The sequence below is a fragment of the Phaseolus vulgaris genome, chromosome 1 (genome assembly GCF_000499845.2).
Source record: "Phaseolus vulgaris cultivar G19833 chromosome 1, P. vulgaris v2.0, whole genome shotgun sequence".
Lineage (NCBI taxonomy): Eukaryota > Viridiplantae > Streptophyta > Magnoliopsida > Fabales > Fabaceae > Phaseolus > Phaseolus vulgaris.
Genome location: NC_023759.2, coordinates 9,366,476 through 9,382,228, shown reverse-complemented (window position 1 = coordinate 9,382,228; position 15,753 = coordinate 9,366,476). Strand labels below are relative to the sequence as shown.

The following is a 15,753-nucleotide window of genomic DNA, read 5'->3' as shown; positions in this document are numbered from 1 at the left end:
CTTCTAGAAACTAGGTTAGTAGGGGCGACATTGACCTTAGTCAAACCCTATCGCCCATCCCTCTCCCTTCTCCTCTCTCCTCTCTTGCTTGCCCACCAAGGTACCCCTTCCCTATAAATAGGGTGTCTTGTCTCATGTATTGACACATTGAATTTGAATATAGTAAAGAAACTTTGCATGAGTGTTTTTGTGAGACTTGTGAGTTCTTATAGTGGGTCTTATCTTGAGTGTGTGAGCACTTCAAGTGGCGGCTCTTTCACCACTCATCTTGGAGTACCTCCTTCTCCAAGTGGTGTGACATCCCTTCTTCTTCCATAAGCTTTCTTCATCCCTTCCTCTTTTTATCTTCTTTTTGCGCCATCCATTCCATTCCTCTTTATGATAGCATGTTTGTCTTTTAATTTTGGTTATCACTTGTCTTTGTGACGGTTGAGCTTTCCGAGGCGAGATGTCACGTTGGCGGCGCCGAATGTGTGACGTGACGTGTAATGATTACCTAGGGTTTTTTTGCGCCTTTTGATGTGAGCTATTGGATCAAGAGAGATCTAACGATTGAGATGAAAGAGACATTCGCTCTTCCTCTCTCCTCGAAGGCTATAAATAGTGGTCCCCCATTGTTCCGTCTCACTACTCCTTTGCTCTGACTTCCGAACCCCAATAATTCAGGCAAGGTGTTTCTCATTCGTTCCGAGAGGTTAGTCATGTTTTCCCTTATGATGCAGACTTGAGAGATAGAGCATTTCTTGACCAAGCCCAACCTTCCATAAGGATGACCTGGAGCATGACACAGGATTTAGGTCTAGGTCAAGACCATCCACTAGCCACTGCTTCAGAGCCTATCATTCCTCAGAGGATCAACAGGAGTAGACCCCTTGTGATGGGAGCTGAGCACCAGCTAGTTCCTTTATTTGTAATTTCAATAGATTAGGTTCACATAGCATAAATGGGAGTGTACTTAACAAATTGAGCTTGTGTCAAACCCATTTTTGCAAGACAATGCACCTAGGTTTAGGAAGGTTGACCTACCTTCTAGAAACTAGGTTAGTAGGGGCGACATTGACCTTAGTCAAACCCTATCGCCCATCCCTCTCCCTTCTCCTCTCTCCTCTCTTGCTTGCCCACCAAGGTACCCCTTCCCTATAAATAGGGTGTCTTGTCTCATGTATTGACACATTGAATTTGAATATAGTAAAGAAACTTTGCATGAGTGTTTTTGTGAGACTTGTGAGTTCTTATAGTGGGTCTTATCTTGAGTGTGTGAGCACTTCAAGTGGCGGCTCTTTCACCACTCATCTTGGAGTACCTCCTTCTCCAAGTGGTGTGACATCCCTTCTTCTTCCATAAGCTTTCTTCATCCCTTCCTCTTTTTATCTTCTTTTTGCGCCATCCATTCCATTCCTCTTTATGATAGCATGTTTGTCTTTTAATTTTGGTTATCACTTGTCTTTGTGACGGTTGAGCTTTCCGAGGCGAGATGTCACGTTGGCGGCGCCGAATGTGTGACGTGACGTGTAATGATTACCTAGGGTTTTTTTGCGCCTTTTGATGTGAGCTATTGGATCAAGAGAGATCTAACGATTGAGATGAAAGAGACATTCGCTCTTCCTCTCTCCTCGAAGGCTATAAATAGTGGTCCCCCATTGTTCCGTCTCACTACTCCTTTGCTCTGACTTCCGAACCCCAATAATTCAGGCAAGGTGTTTCTCATTCGTTCCGAGAGGTTAGTCATGTTTTCCCTTATGATGCAGACTTGAGAGATAGAGCATTTCTTGACCAAGCCCAACCTTCCATAAGGATGACCTGGAGCATGACACAGGATTTAGGTCTAGGTCAAGACCATCCACTAGCCACTGCTTCAGAGCCTATCATTCCTCAGAGGATCAACAGGAGTAGACCCCTTGTGATGGGAGCTGAGCACCAGCTAGTTCCTTTATTTGTAATTTCAATAGATTAGGTTCACATAGCATAAATGGGAGTGTACTTAACAAATTGAGCTTGTGTCAAACCCATTTTTGCAAGACAATGCACCTAGGTTTAGGAAGGTTGACCTACCTTCTAGAAACTAGGTTAGTAGGGGCGACATTGACCTTAGTCAAACCCTATCGCCCATCCCTCTCCCTTCTCCTCTCTCCTCTCTTGCTTGCCCACCAAGGTACCCCTTCCCTATAAATAGGGTGTCTTGTCTCATGTATTGACACATTGAATTTGAATATAGTAAAGAAACTTTGCATGAGTGTTTTTGTGAGACTTGTGAGTTCTTATAGTGGGTCTTATCTTGAGTGTGTGAGCACTTCAAGTGGCGGCTCTTTCACCACTCATCTTGGAGTACCTCCTTCTCCAAGTGGTGTGACATCCCTTCTTCTTCCATAAGCTTTCTTCATCCCTTCCTCTTTTTATCTTCTTTTTGCGCCATCCATTCCATTCCTCTTTATGATAGCATGTTTGTCTTTTAATTTTGGTTATCACTTGTCTTTGTGACGGTTGAGCTTTCCGAGGCGAGATGTCACGTTGGCGGCGCCGAATGTGTGACGTGACGTGTAATGATTACCTAGGGTTTTTTTGCGCCTTTTGATGTGAGCTATTGGATCAAGAGAGATCTAACGATTGAGATGAAAGAGACATTCGCTCTTCCTCTCTCCTCGAAGGCTATAAATAGTGGTCCCCCATTGTTCCGTCTCACTACTCCTTTGCTCTGACTTCCGAACCCCAATAATTCAGGCAAGGTGTTTCTCATTCGTTCCGAGAGGTTAGTCATGTTTTCCCTTATGATGCAGACTTGAGAGATAGAGCATTTCTTGACCAAGCCCAACCTTCCATAAGGATGACCTGGAGCATGACACAGGATTTAGGTCTAGGTCAAGACCATCCACTAGCCACTGCTTCAGAGCCTATCATTCCTCAGAGGATCAACAGGAGTAGACCCCTTGTGATGGGAGCTGAGCACCAGCTAGTTCCTTTATTTGTAATTTCAATAGATTAGGTTCACATAGCATAAATGGGAGTGTACTTAACAAATTGAGCTTGTGTCAAACCCATTTTTGCAAGACAATGCACCTAGGTTTAGGAAGGTTGACCTACCTTCTAGAAACTAGGTTAGTAGGGGCGACATTGACCTTAGTCAAACCCTATCGCCCATCCCTCTCCCTTCTCCTCTCTCCTCTCTTGCTTGCCCACCAAGGTACCCCTTCCCTATAAATAGGGTGTCTTGTCTCATGTATTGACACATTGAATTTGAATATAGTAAAGAAACTTTGCATGAGTGTTTTTGTGAGACTTGTGAGTTCTTATAGTGGGTCTTATCTTGAGTGTGTGAGCACTTCAAGTGGCGGCTCTTTCACCACTCATCTTGGAGTACCTCCTTCTCCAAGTGGTGTGACATCCCTTCTTCTTCCATAAGCTTTCTTCATCCCTTCCTCTTTTTATCTTCTTTTTGCGCCATCCATTCCATTCCTCTTTATGATAGCATGTTTGTCTTTTAATTTTGGTTATCACTTGTCTTTGTGACGGTTGAGCTTTCCGAGGCGAGATGTCACGTTGGCGGCGCCGAATGTGTGACGTGACGTGTAATGATTACCTAGGGTTTTTTTGCGCCTTTTGATGTGAGCTATTGGATCAAGAGAGATCTAACGATTGAGATGAAAGAGACATTCGCTCTTCCTCTCTCCTCGAAGGCTATAAATAGTGGTCCCCCATTGTTCCGTCTCACTACTCCTTTGCTCTGACTTCCGAACCCCAATAATTCAGGCAAGGTGTTTCTCATTCGTTCCGAGAGGTTAGTCATGTTTTCCCTTATGATGCAGACTTGAGAGATAGAGCATTTCTTGACCAAGCCCAACCTTCCATAAGGATGACCTGGAGCATGACACAGGATTTAGGTCTAGGTCAAGACCATCCACTAGCCACTGCTTCAGAGCCTATCATTCCTCAGAGGATCAACAGGAGTAGACCCCTTGTGATGGGAGCTGAGCACCAGCTAGTTCCTTTATTTGTAATTTCAATAGATTAGGTTCACATAGCATAAATGGGAGTGTACTTAACAAATTGAGCTTGTGTCAAACCCATTTTTGCAAGACAATGCACCTAGGTTTAGGAAGGTTGACCTACCTTCTAGAAACTAGGTTAGTAGGGGCGACATTGACCTTAGTCAAACCCTATCGCCCATCCCTCTCCCTTCTCCTCTCTCCTCTCTTGCTTGCCCACCAAGGTACCCCTTCCCTATAAATAGGGTGTCTTGTCTCATGTATTGACACATTGAATTTGAATATAGTAAAGAAACTTTGCATGAGTGTTTTTGTGAGACTTGTGAGTTCTTATAGTGGGTCTTATCTTGAGTGTGTGAGCACTTCAAGTGGCGGCTCTTTCACCACTCATCTTGGAGTACCTCCTTCTCCAAGTGGTGTGACATCCCTTCTTCTTCCATAAGCTTTCTTCATCCCTTCCTCTTTTTATCTTCTTTTTGCGCCATCCATTCCATTCCTCTTTATGATAGCATGTTTGTCTTTTAATTTTGGTTATCACTTGTCTTTGTGACGGTTGAGCTTTCCGAGGCGAGATGTCACGTTGGCGGCGCCGAATGTGTGACGTGACGTGTAATGATTACCTAGGGTTTTTTTGCGCCTTTTGATGTGAGCTATTGGATCAAGAGAGATCTAACGATTGAGATGAAAGAGACATTCGCTCTTCCTCTCTCCTCGAAGGCTATAAATAGTGGTCCCCCATTGTTCCGTCTCACTACTCCTTTGCTCTGACTTCCGAACCCCAATAATTCAGGCAAGGTGTTTCTCATTCGTTCCGAGAGGTTAGTCATGTTTTCCCTTATGATGCAGACTTGAGAGATAGAGCATTTCTTGACCAAGCCCAACCTTCCATAAGGATGACCTGGAGCATGACACAGGATTTAGGTCTAGGTCAAGACCATCCACTAGCCACTGCTTCAGAGCCTATCATTCCTCAGAGGATCAACAGGAGTAGACCCCTTGTGATGGGAGCTGAGCACCAGCTAGTTCCTTTATTTGTAATTTCAATAGATTAGGTTCACATAGCATAAATGGGAGTGTACTTAACAAATTGAGCTTGTGTCAAACCCATTTTTGCAAGACAATGCACCTAGGTTTAGGAAGGTTGACCTACCTTCTAGAAACTAGGTTAGTAGGGGCGACATTGACCTTAGTCAAACCCTATCGCCCATCCCTCTCCCTTCTCCTCTCTCCTCTCTTGCTTGCCCACCAAGGTACCCCTTCCCTATAAATAGGGTGTCTTGTCTCATGTATTGACACATTGAATTTGAATATAGTAAAGAAACTTTGCATGAGTGTTTTTGTGAGACTTGTGAGTTCTTATAGTGGGTCTTATCTTGAGTGTGTGAGCACTTCAAGTGGCGGCTCTTTCACCACTCATCTTGGAGTACCTCCTTCTCCAAGTGGTGTGACATCCCTTCTTCTTCCATAAGCTTTCTTCATCCCTTCCTCTTTTTATCTTCTTTTTGCGCCATCCATTCCATTCCTCTTTATGATAGCATGTTTGTCTTTTAATTTTGGTTATCACTTGTCTTTCTTCATCTTATGTTCTTTCCATTTCCGCAATTTACCTTCATCATCATAATCACCATATTGTATTTTTTTCTTTGCCCTCTAGAAGTGAACCTTCACACTTACTTAACCACTTGGTTAAGTTCGTGTCCAATGGGAATCTTTCTTGGGTTCCCACCTTAAATTGTTAATCACATAAACTTAAACAAAATAGTAACATCTAAAATGTGCCAATCTAAAATCAACTCACATCACCTTAGCTCTAAGTCTTCGTCTTCTTCTTCATCTCTTTCCTCGTCTTCCTCTTCTCTCGATTCCTCCACGTCTGAGCCTTTGTCAGTCAAAGTGATTCAAACGTTTCCCCCATGGAGACTTCGGTAAGAGTCAATGATGAATTTTTACGACAATAGCACAGCATTGTCAGAAGTAATAATGTGTCCCTGAGGATGGATATCGAACCCACAAGGAATAGTTGAATAATAAGTAAAATATTCGCTAAATATAAAACAAAATAATAAAAGTATGTTGAAAGTTGTTGTGATGGCAATGATTAATCAGAAAACAAGTCAAAGAATTTGTCAAGTTGGAAAAATAGGGATTGGCTTTCATCTTTCTCACTCTTTTGTATTTTGATTAGCATGATAATATTGTTCCCTTTGATTGATATTGATGCCCGTATAAAAATCATTTATATTGATTCCTCGCATATAAAATTATTAAGGTGCTTCCTAAACATCGATTCCTCGTATATTTATAAAAACAACTTATCATTTAAGATTAGACGTCTAATAACAATTAACATTTCAAGTCTATTCCTAGCACTCAAATATGTTAAGTGTTATGTTTAGGTTAGAACCCTAAAAATACTTTCCAGTCAAATTTAAGATTTTAGATCAAGAATTAGAAGCAAAACAATAATACCAATAATCAATCAAGAAGAGAATATTATGTTCAGATATCATCTCAATACATAAGAGTTTGAACAGATTACAACCACTCATGATGACTATTACACGCAAGGAAAGCATGAAAAGAATATTCGGGATGTTTCTCCTTGATGACTACCTCCTCTAATGTTTCTCACACCCCTTATTCTCCCAATTGGGTTACAAGTCACTCAATGGTGTTCTTCTCTCAATCTTGCGCACTAGGGTTGTGCCTCAAGCCCCCTATTTAACCTAAATTTCATGGGCTTAAGTGAATTCTCACTCAAGCAAGAATGGGCTTGCTTAAGTGAGTAAAACACTATCCAGCCCAACTTCATTGATACTATCTCGCTCAAGCGAGATATAGCTCGCTTGAGTGAGCTTCCCTAGTGGTGAAATGGCTCTTTTGCGTGTTTGGGTAACTTTGGTGAATGTTGATGCATTCCAACTTTCTCTTTTTAGCTTCGTATATTTTCATTTTGCCCAATTATCTCCATTTCTCCTAGAATCCTGAAATTAACAAAAAATTTGTGAATAAATCGTTCCTATTTAAATAAAATCACAAAAATATGTAAAAAGGTATAAATTCATAAATTAAGGGCTATTTTATACTTATTTTATCAATTAATACTCATAAGTGCCTATATTTTAATATGAAATATTACTGGAATTTGACACTTATCAACTCTCCCCAACTTAGAATCTTGATTGTCCTTAAACAAAGTAAATGAATATATTTGAATTTAAATATCAAAACAGCTTAATTCACTAAACAACAGATTGAATTAGAAACTTATCATGCTTTGAAATTTAAATATAGAAAATTATAGATACAATCAACTTTCAGGATCAAATCAAAACAAATAAATGACAATTCATCAAGGAATTTCTTCTTATATACTCACAGGTAAATGTTTCTCTCTATTTTCTCTATTTTCATTGAATCATAACAAATCACAGTTTCTTTTCATTTCATCTTCTTATCACAAACATATTAGAAACATGAATCTTGAGGTCTTTTCCAAGGTTGTAATGAGGTTGGGCTTCCAAAAAGTATTGGTTTTTCAGATAACAAAATGCACATCTTAAAGAAGAAGAACATACCTACAATCCAATTATAGAATATATGTGTTATCTAATCACCATTTTCTTTTGATTTCACTCTTTTCCTCATTTTTCTTCCTACCTTTTCTTGATTTTCAACATGAATTTTTTTTTTTCTCTTTCTTTTTCTTTTTCTTATCAATAGGAATAAATTCTTCATATTTTCAACCTTTTGAGCTTTCAATATTTTAGAACCAACCATTCCCTTTTCTATATTTATTGCATCTATGTTCTCCTTCCTTAAACATGCTAAAGGGTAGGAAAATATATCATCAAAAGTTAAGGTGCAATAATAACAAAAATTCTTGGCTCAAAGGGGATATATAAAAAGAATGAATTCTAATAAGATAAAGGTTGGCTATTTGACCATGGGTTCCTAATTAACACAAATGCCTCAATCATCTTCATGGTCTTTTATGATGTAACAAAAAAAATTAAGCAACCACAACTATCAATTCATCAATAAAACTCTCAAAAAGTCGTTATCTCCTATATAAAGGGTGTCTTGCCTCATGTATTTTTACACTTGAATTTGAAATAGAATGGAAACTATTCAGGAGTGTTTAGTGAGCTTTGTCTTCTAAAAATTAGGTATTATCTTGGGTGTTTGTGCACTTCAAGTGGCGGCTCTTCACCACTTATCTTAGAGTCTCCTCACCCTCCAAATGGCATGATTCATTATTCCAAAAGCATATCTTAATCTCTTCACCTTTGTCTTTTTCTTTCATTTTCCTTACCACATTCTTCCATACTTTTATTCATTTATGTTTGTCTTTCTTCATCATCTTATGTTTCTTTTCATGTCTTTTATTTCCTCGCCTTCATCATCATAATCACCATAGTGCATTTTTACACTTACTTAACCACTTGGTTAAATTCGTTTCTAATGGGAATCTTCTTTGGGTTTCTGACCTTAATTGCTAATCTCAAAACTCATAAACAAAAGAGTAACCCATAAAATATGCAATCCTAAAATCAACTCACATCACTTAATCACCTCCACATTAAGATTTTTCGGTTCTTCCAAAAAGATTGTATCATTTTTGAATTCTAATATACACACTTCCACTTTGTTGTTTCCCCTATACCTTGCATATAGCCTTTTTCTCACTACCACCTTTATCAATCCATTCATTTATTGAGTTGTCATTGACTAAAATCAAAACTACACTTTATTGTACACATTCTTTAATCCATTGTCTCCTCTTTTTATTAAACTCCATCCTCCCAAGCATGTAAAGATTAAATTCTCAGCTAACAAATTCATACGACTTTTCATAATCCACTTTAAAGACCGAAACACCTCTTTTCTCTTTGCCTCTTCTATTAGCTCCTTCATCACTAGAACAATATCTAATAAATTCCCCTCCCCCCCCAACCCAAACAAACGTACTTTGATTTTGATCAATTATTCCAATTAACATTTTTTAACCTCTTTGTTATAATTTAGTCATTACCTAATATGCACACCCTACAAAATAAATTAGTCTAAATTCCTCCAAACTCCTTGAATTTTTTACTTTTGGTATTAATGTTATAAATGAAGGGTTCCCACCCTTTACAAACCCTACCTCATTTTAGATCCAAGTTCAACAAATCATGTATTTGGTTTTTTATTTTATGTTTAAGTAACTAAGTATAAAACATAATTTTATGCATATTAGATCATCTCAGACACAAATTATCCAATCTAGTGCATCAAAGGCAAGTTTTAGGGTTAGACAGATGCAAATGTTGTTTAATATACGTCACATCTGACAAATGCAAGAATTGTGCACATGCATCGTTTGATAAGCTATTGTTTGAACAAGCATAATTATATATACTTATCCAAAACAGTTTTTGCTTGAATAGATGATAACTATATAGTTGCACAAGAAGTTTTGATGAATCCAATTTGTCTTGAAGACTTGAAGTTGTGTGTGTGTGTTTTGTTAGGAAGATTTTGTTGCATAACTTTCTATAACATTATTATCCAAGTTGCTTGAAAAGTAATCTCCTTTAAATGTTTTGTTTTCTAAATCTATGTATTTTTTAACCAGTTGATCCATGTATTAATCATTTGAAATTACTTATATTGAAGTTTGTTGACTACAGTAAGTATATGTAACATATTGATTAATCGTATCAACCGGTTGAAAACACTTAAGACTTTTAAGGATTTAAAAATGATGTGTTTTCTATTTTGTCTTTTTTGTTAATGAAATTAATAAGTTATTTCAATAAAAGAACCAGTTTAAAATCTATTGAAAGAAAACAATCAGTTCTTTCAAAAATCACTTAAATGTTTTGAACATAATTATGTTATATTAACAAATCTGTTTTTAGTTGATACGGTTGTTTTCATTAAATGGTCAAACTATTTTTACAAACATTATTACATTATATAGGGATGTAATATGTGTAAGAATTGATGGCTTAAACAAGAGGAGAGGTGAATTGTTTATCAAAGATTTTCGCAAAGATTGAATAAGAATGAACCTTTATCAAACAATCATAGATAAGCAATTAAGGAAAGCAATCAAACAATGATTAAGAAACTGTTTAAAGAATTTTAACCGATTGAAAATACGTTTTAACCGGTTGTTTATAGCAACAGCAAAAGCAGAATTATAACAAACAGTTATAAGGAGTGAGAGAGAGAGAGAGAGAGAGAGATTTACACAGCCAATTTTATACTGCTTCACTCAACCTTGAGCTACATCCAGTTCCCAGAACAACCACTGGGTTCCACTAGTAATCACTCACAACTTACAACAACACAATTACAAAGAGGTGACCTTGAAAACCACAAGACCCACTCACCCTCTTTGCAACCACACACCTCAAGTCAGAACACCCTTTGACTTTGCAGGATTTCACACACGCTTACAAGTTTATGAAAGTACAATTACAAGAATCATGAAAGGAATAGAAAACACCTGAGATTACAGAAACCATGAAGTCATGTGATCAGATCTTGTACCAATGCAAAGCTAAACAAAAATCTTGCAAACTTTGAAAAACTTCTTTCAAAACTAATCTCAATCTCACTTTGTTTGATTTCAAACTGTGTAAAAACTTGTGTATTTGTTTCAAAAGAAAAGTTATATTTATATCACTCAAAAACTACCCGTTCTAGGCAATATTTATGAGCAAAGTAATTTTGATCACACCCAAAACAGATTAACAGGTTTTCAAAAATTTATTACGAAATGTTACAATCAATCGGTTGAAAAGTCGCTTTAACCGGTTGAATTGGTTAGGCAGTTACATAACCAAGTCAAAAAACAGTTTTAAAACCGTTAAACAAGCCAAGTGACAAACAACCAATTATTTCGATATTTCAACCGGTTGTTTTTCTCTTTGCTTAGAAAAACACTTTTCTTTTTAAAACAGATTGAGCAAGCTTTGTGCAAGGGTCAAGAACTGATCTTTACATAGATTCTAAACACACTAATCTAAACCCAAACCAAAAGCAACACAACTTCAAGCTTCATCATGGATTTGGAACATCAAAGCTCCCATGCTCTACAATCTCCTCTTATTTGATGGAGACAAATCCTTGGGATGCTCTTTGGAATGTTCTTGTTTAGAATCTGTATAACCTGCATTCATGAGCAAACATAGAAATACAGGATAATCTATTCCAATCAAACAAGCACCACAAACCAGTTCCCACTAGGTGATTTCCAGAGAGGAAGATCAACCAAATCAGTGTGAGAAACCAGTCAACATACAAAGGTGCAAACACAGATAAACAATTGGTTATTTCGCAGGAATAACCAGTTGAAATGTTGTATCAGAGTTTTGTCAGTTTTAAAATTAACTTAAACCATTTATAATAGTGTTAAGCAATGTTCAAAGGCAGTAAAAGTGCAAATAATAAGAACATTACATATCCGAACACAATTCTCCCTCTATTTGTCTCCACAAATAGAAAAAAGCAAGGATCACAAACAACATAAAAGAAAAAAAATTGTTCAAAAATTTAAACCAACAATTTAGAAAGAAGGAATGTTCTCCCTTTCAAATTGTAGCTCTAGAAGCTGATTCTAAACCTCTTCTATTTGTTCATATAGGTTTGAAAAACATGAATTCATATAATTGAACCTTGACTCACATAAATCATGGAGATTCCTTTGATTTTTAGCAAATGTGTCCATGCGGTTGATCGTTAACCTTTCAAAAGGAGACATTGTAGTCACCCTTTCTCCTATGTAACCATCACTAGGACCAACCTCTTGAGTCTCGGCAGCAGGTTCCTCTTGAGTTGCTGCATCTTCAGGTTCATCACCATCATTGGTTCCACTTGGGCTAGCTTGGTCACCATCTTTGCTAACCCATCTCCCACCAATTTTAGTAAATCTCATTTTGCTTAGGGATCCACTGTTATTCTCACTTGAGGGCTTAATAATTTCAGCTAGCTCCTCTTCAATATCCACTTCAAAATAGTGTAGAAATTTAGAGATTAAAATTGCATAGGAATAGTGGAAGTCACTTAACCTTGTGAATTTTTGCATATGTTCCTTGATGGTGTGGATCCAATTGATCTTCACTTTATTCATAATGCAGTAGATAAGCAGCATGTCTTCCTTAGAGAGAGTAGAGTGATTACTCCCTCTTGGCGTGATGATCCATGACACAATGAAGGCTATGAGCCTTTCATCAAGCTTTAGCCCTCCAACTGAAAAATTTCTTACTTTGGAGAGGGGATTCTTGAGACAACTCTTGTAGAATTGCATCTTGTTGAATTCTTCAACTATCCCTAGATTTCCTCAGTTGATTCTAACCCCAAAGAACTTCAACCCATTCACAGCAGTCCACACATCATTGGTGATAACCATGTCTACACCTTTCACATGAGAGACAAGTGAGTCGCCATTAAATTGAAGGTTAGCATAAAATACCTTCACCAAGTCAGGATAAATGTTTCCAGTAAGCTCAAGAAATCTCTTTAATTTTTGCTCCTTGAGGAGGCTTCTCACAGTAGATAGATTTTGTTGCTTCATCCAAGTGAAGGAGACATGCTTGGGTGTATTGACAATTTTCCTAATTGTTACATGTAGGTATTTGTTGATGAGTTCAGATTCTCCAGAGAACCATCCTTCTAGCTTCCCACCACTCCTTACAACTCTGATTTTCATCCTTTTAGCAGATGGAGGAGTTGCAGCCATAGTTCAAATCAGAGAAGAACTTAGCACACTACAGAGAAAACTTAGAGCAGAGGAAAAAGAAAAACAACAGGTTGTTTATGTGAAAAACAACAGCTAATTGCATCACTTATATAGCCATAATCTTTGGTCAAAGTTGGCATTATATGGGTTTTCAAAACAGAAAAGAGAATCAAATCTGAACCATAAAGCAGTTTGTGTCAATCAAAACAGAAAGTACACAAAAACATTGATTTGCCCAAACTTTAAAAGCAGTTTTAATTTCCAAGATTAAGAGGAATCTGATTCATAAAGAGCAGTTATTGCAGAGATATTTTGTATTAAAAAATGTAATTAAGACATTGTTGACCACAAACATCATTGGGTTTGAACAGAATTAAAAATCAGATCTTACAAATTAAAAACATATTTGCCCAGTGTTGACAAAGAGAAAACAATCGGTTGTTTCATAGAAACAATCAATTGAATTTCTGCACTGATGAATTTTTTTTAAGAAAATCATATTTTCAACAGCCATGCTATATTCAAACATCAAGGTTTACAAGGCACACATATTTGTATAAAGAACAAAAGACTTTCGAAACTTGCAGAACCTAACTCAAATGACCTTTCTTCATGCAATAGAAGCATGTAACAACCGGTTGAATCGACCTTTTAACCGATTGTTTTTCTCGTACAAATGAAAAAGGTTTTGAAATCCCATTTCCTTTGCTTCGTGGATCAAAACCTGAACCAACTTTTCCAAAAACACAATTTTGAGATGCAAGGACATCTTCAAAGTTGGATTTTCCAGTTGTAAGTTTATCCATGGTTTTCAAAAGATAATGAATCTTTCTTCCAAGATTTTCACAATTTTCACAAAACTTTTAGTCATAACTGCAAGTTGAGTTCTTGTAAATCAAATCAAGGTTTTCAAAATCGTCCTTTGTTTTCCTCAACTCTTCTTCTAGTGACTTGACTCTATTTTCCAACCAGTTGTTTAGACCTTTCAACCAGTTGTGAGAAAGAGCCAATCGGTTAGCCTCTTCATGAGTTTCATTAAAAGCTTCAAGAAATTGATAATAATTGTTACCTTTGATTGAAGAGGATGAACTCATGCTACTGGATACAGATGCTCTAAGGGATAGGTTTGCTTCTTCATCATCAGAAGAACTAGAGGAAGATACCTCATTGTCATCTCATGCAACATATGCCTTATTGGCTTTTCCCCTTTTCTCATTTTTGAAATCTGTTTTATCTTTGCTTTCATTGTTGGGGCATTTTGCTTTGATATGACCCTGTTCACCACAGCCATAGCAAGTGTACTTGTTAAGATTAAAATCACTAGGTTTTTTAGTGTTATACCTTTTTTAACCTTGGCTTTTCTTCTTCAAGAACTTGTTGAACTTTCTTGACAGCAGACTCATGGTGTCTTCATTACTCTCACTTGAGTCTTGTTGTTGTTTATGATTGCAATATTTGAGTGCAATGCATTTGTTGTGTTTATCCTCACTTTCTTGGACAACCAGCCTATTCATCTCAAGCTCATGCTCTCTAAGCTTACCAAACAAGGAAGCAGTTATCTTTGATGTCAAATCTTTTGATTCTGAAATAGCAGTGACCTTTGGTTGCCATATTCTATCAAGACATTTCAAGATCTTGATGTTCAACTCCTCTTTATCAAAAGACTTACCAAGACTCATCAAATGATTTATTATGTGAGAGAACCTTTTCTGCACATCACATGTGGTCTCCCCTTTCTGCATTCTAAAGAGCACATACTCTTGGATAAGAGCATGATTTCAGGCCCTCTTAACATCATTTTTTTCTTCATGTGTGACTTTAAGAATGTCCCACATTTCCTTTGCTGAACTACATTGTGATACCCTGAAAAATTCATCACAACTCAAAGCAGAGGTTATTATATTTTTAGCAATCCAGTAAAACTTTGCTTTCTTGCTTTCAGCCTCAGTCCATTCAGATGAAGGTTTATCAATTAAAACCTCATCTCTTTTAACTTGAGGTATAAAGGGACCATTTTCAATTGTTTCCCAAATACCCTTATTAGTTGAATGCATAAAGATTTTCATTCTTACTTTCCAAAACTGGTAATTTACACCACAAAACAGTGGTGGCCTATTTATGGAAGCACCTTTCCCAAAAGGCAACTTGTCAGCCATGTAAAACAATTTTTAGAAAAATAGAACTTGAATATTTTTCAAGAACCTAGCTCTTGATGCCAATTGTAAGAATTGGTGGCTTAAATAAGAGGGGGTGAATTGTTTATCAAAGATTTTCGCAAAGATTGAATAAGAATGAACCTTTATCAAACAATCACAGATAAGCAATTAAGGAAAGCAATCAAACAATGATTAAGAAACTGTTTACAGAATTTTAACCGATTGAAAATACGTTTTAACGGGTTCTTTATAGCATCAGCAAAAGCAGAATTAAAACAAACAATTATAAGGAGTGTGTGTGTGTGTGTGTGTGAGAGAGAGAGAGAGAGAGAGATTTACATAGCTAATTTTATATTGGTTCACTCAACCTTGAGCTACATCCAGTTCCCAGAACAACCACTGGGTTCCACTAGTAATCACTCACAGATTACAACAACACAATCATAAAGAGGTGACCTTGAAAAGCACAAGACCCATTCACCCTCTTTGCAACCACACACCTCAAGTCAGAACACCCTTTGACTTTGCAGGATTTCACACACACTTATAAGTTTATGAAAGTACAATTACAAGAATCATGAAAGGAATAGAAAACACCTGAGATTATAGAAACCAGGAAGTCATATGATTAGATCTTGTACCAATGCAAAGCTAAACAGCAATCTTGGAAACTTTGAAAAACTTCTTTCAAAACTAATCTCAATCTCACTTTGTTTGATTTCAAACTGTGTAAAAACCTGTGTATTTGTTTCAAAAAGAAAAGCTATATTTATATCACTCAAAAACTAGCCGTTCTAGGCAACATTTATGAGCCAAAGCAGTTTTGATCACACCCAAAACAAATTAACAGGTTTTCAAAAAGATGTTATGAAATGTTACAATC

General features: G+C 37.0%; 1 protein-coding gene across 1 annotated transcript; it reads right to left on the bottom strand.

The window, feature by feature from the left end:
* Window positions 1-14,492: 14,492 nt before the first annotated feature.
* On the bottom strand, window positions 14,493-14,870 carry LOC137815490 (uncharacterized). The gene has a single exon (XM_068618606.1). The coding sequence runs from the start codon at window positions 14,868-14,870 to the stop codon at window positions 14,493-14,495; it is 378 nt and encodes a 125-aa protein (XP_068474707.1).
* Window positions 14,871-15,753: the final 883 nt, after the last annotated feature.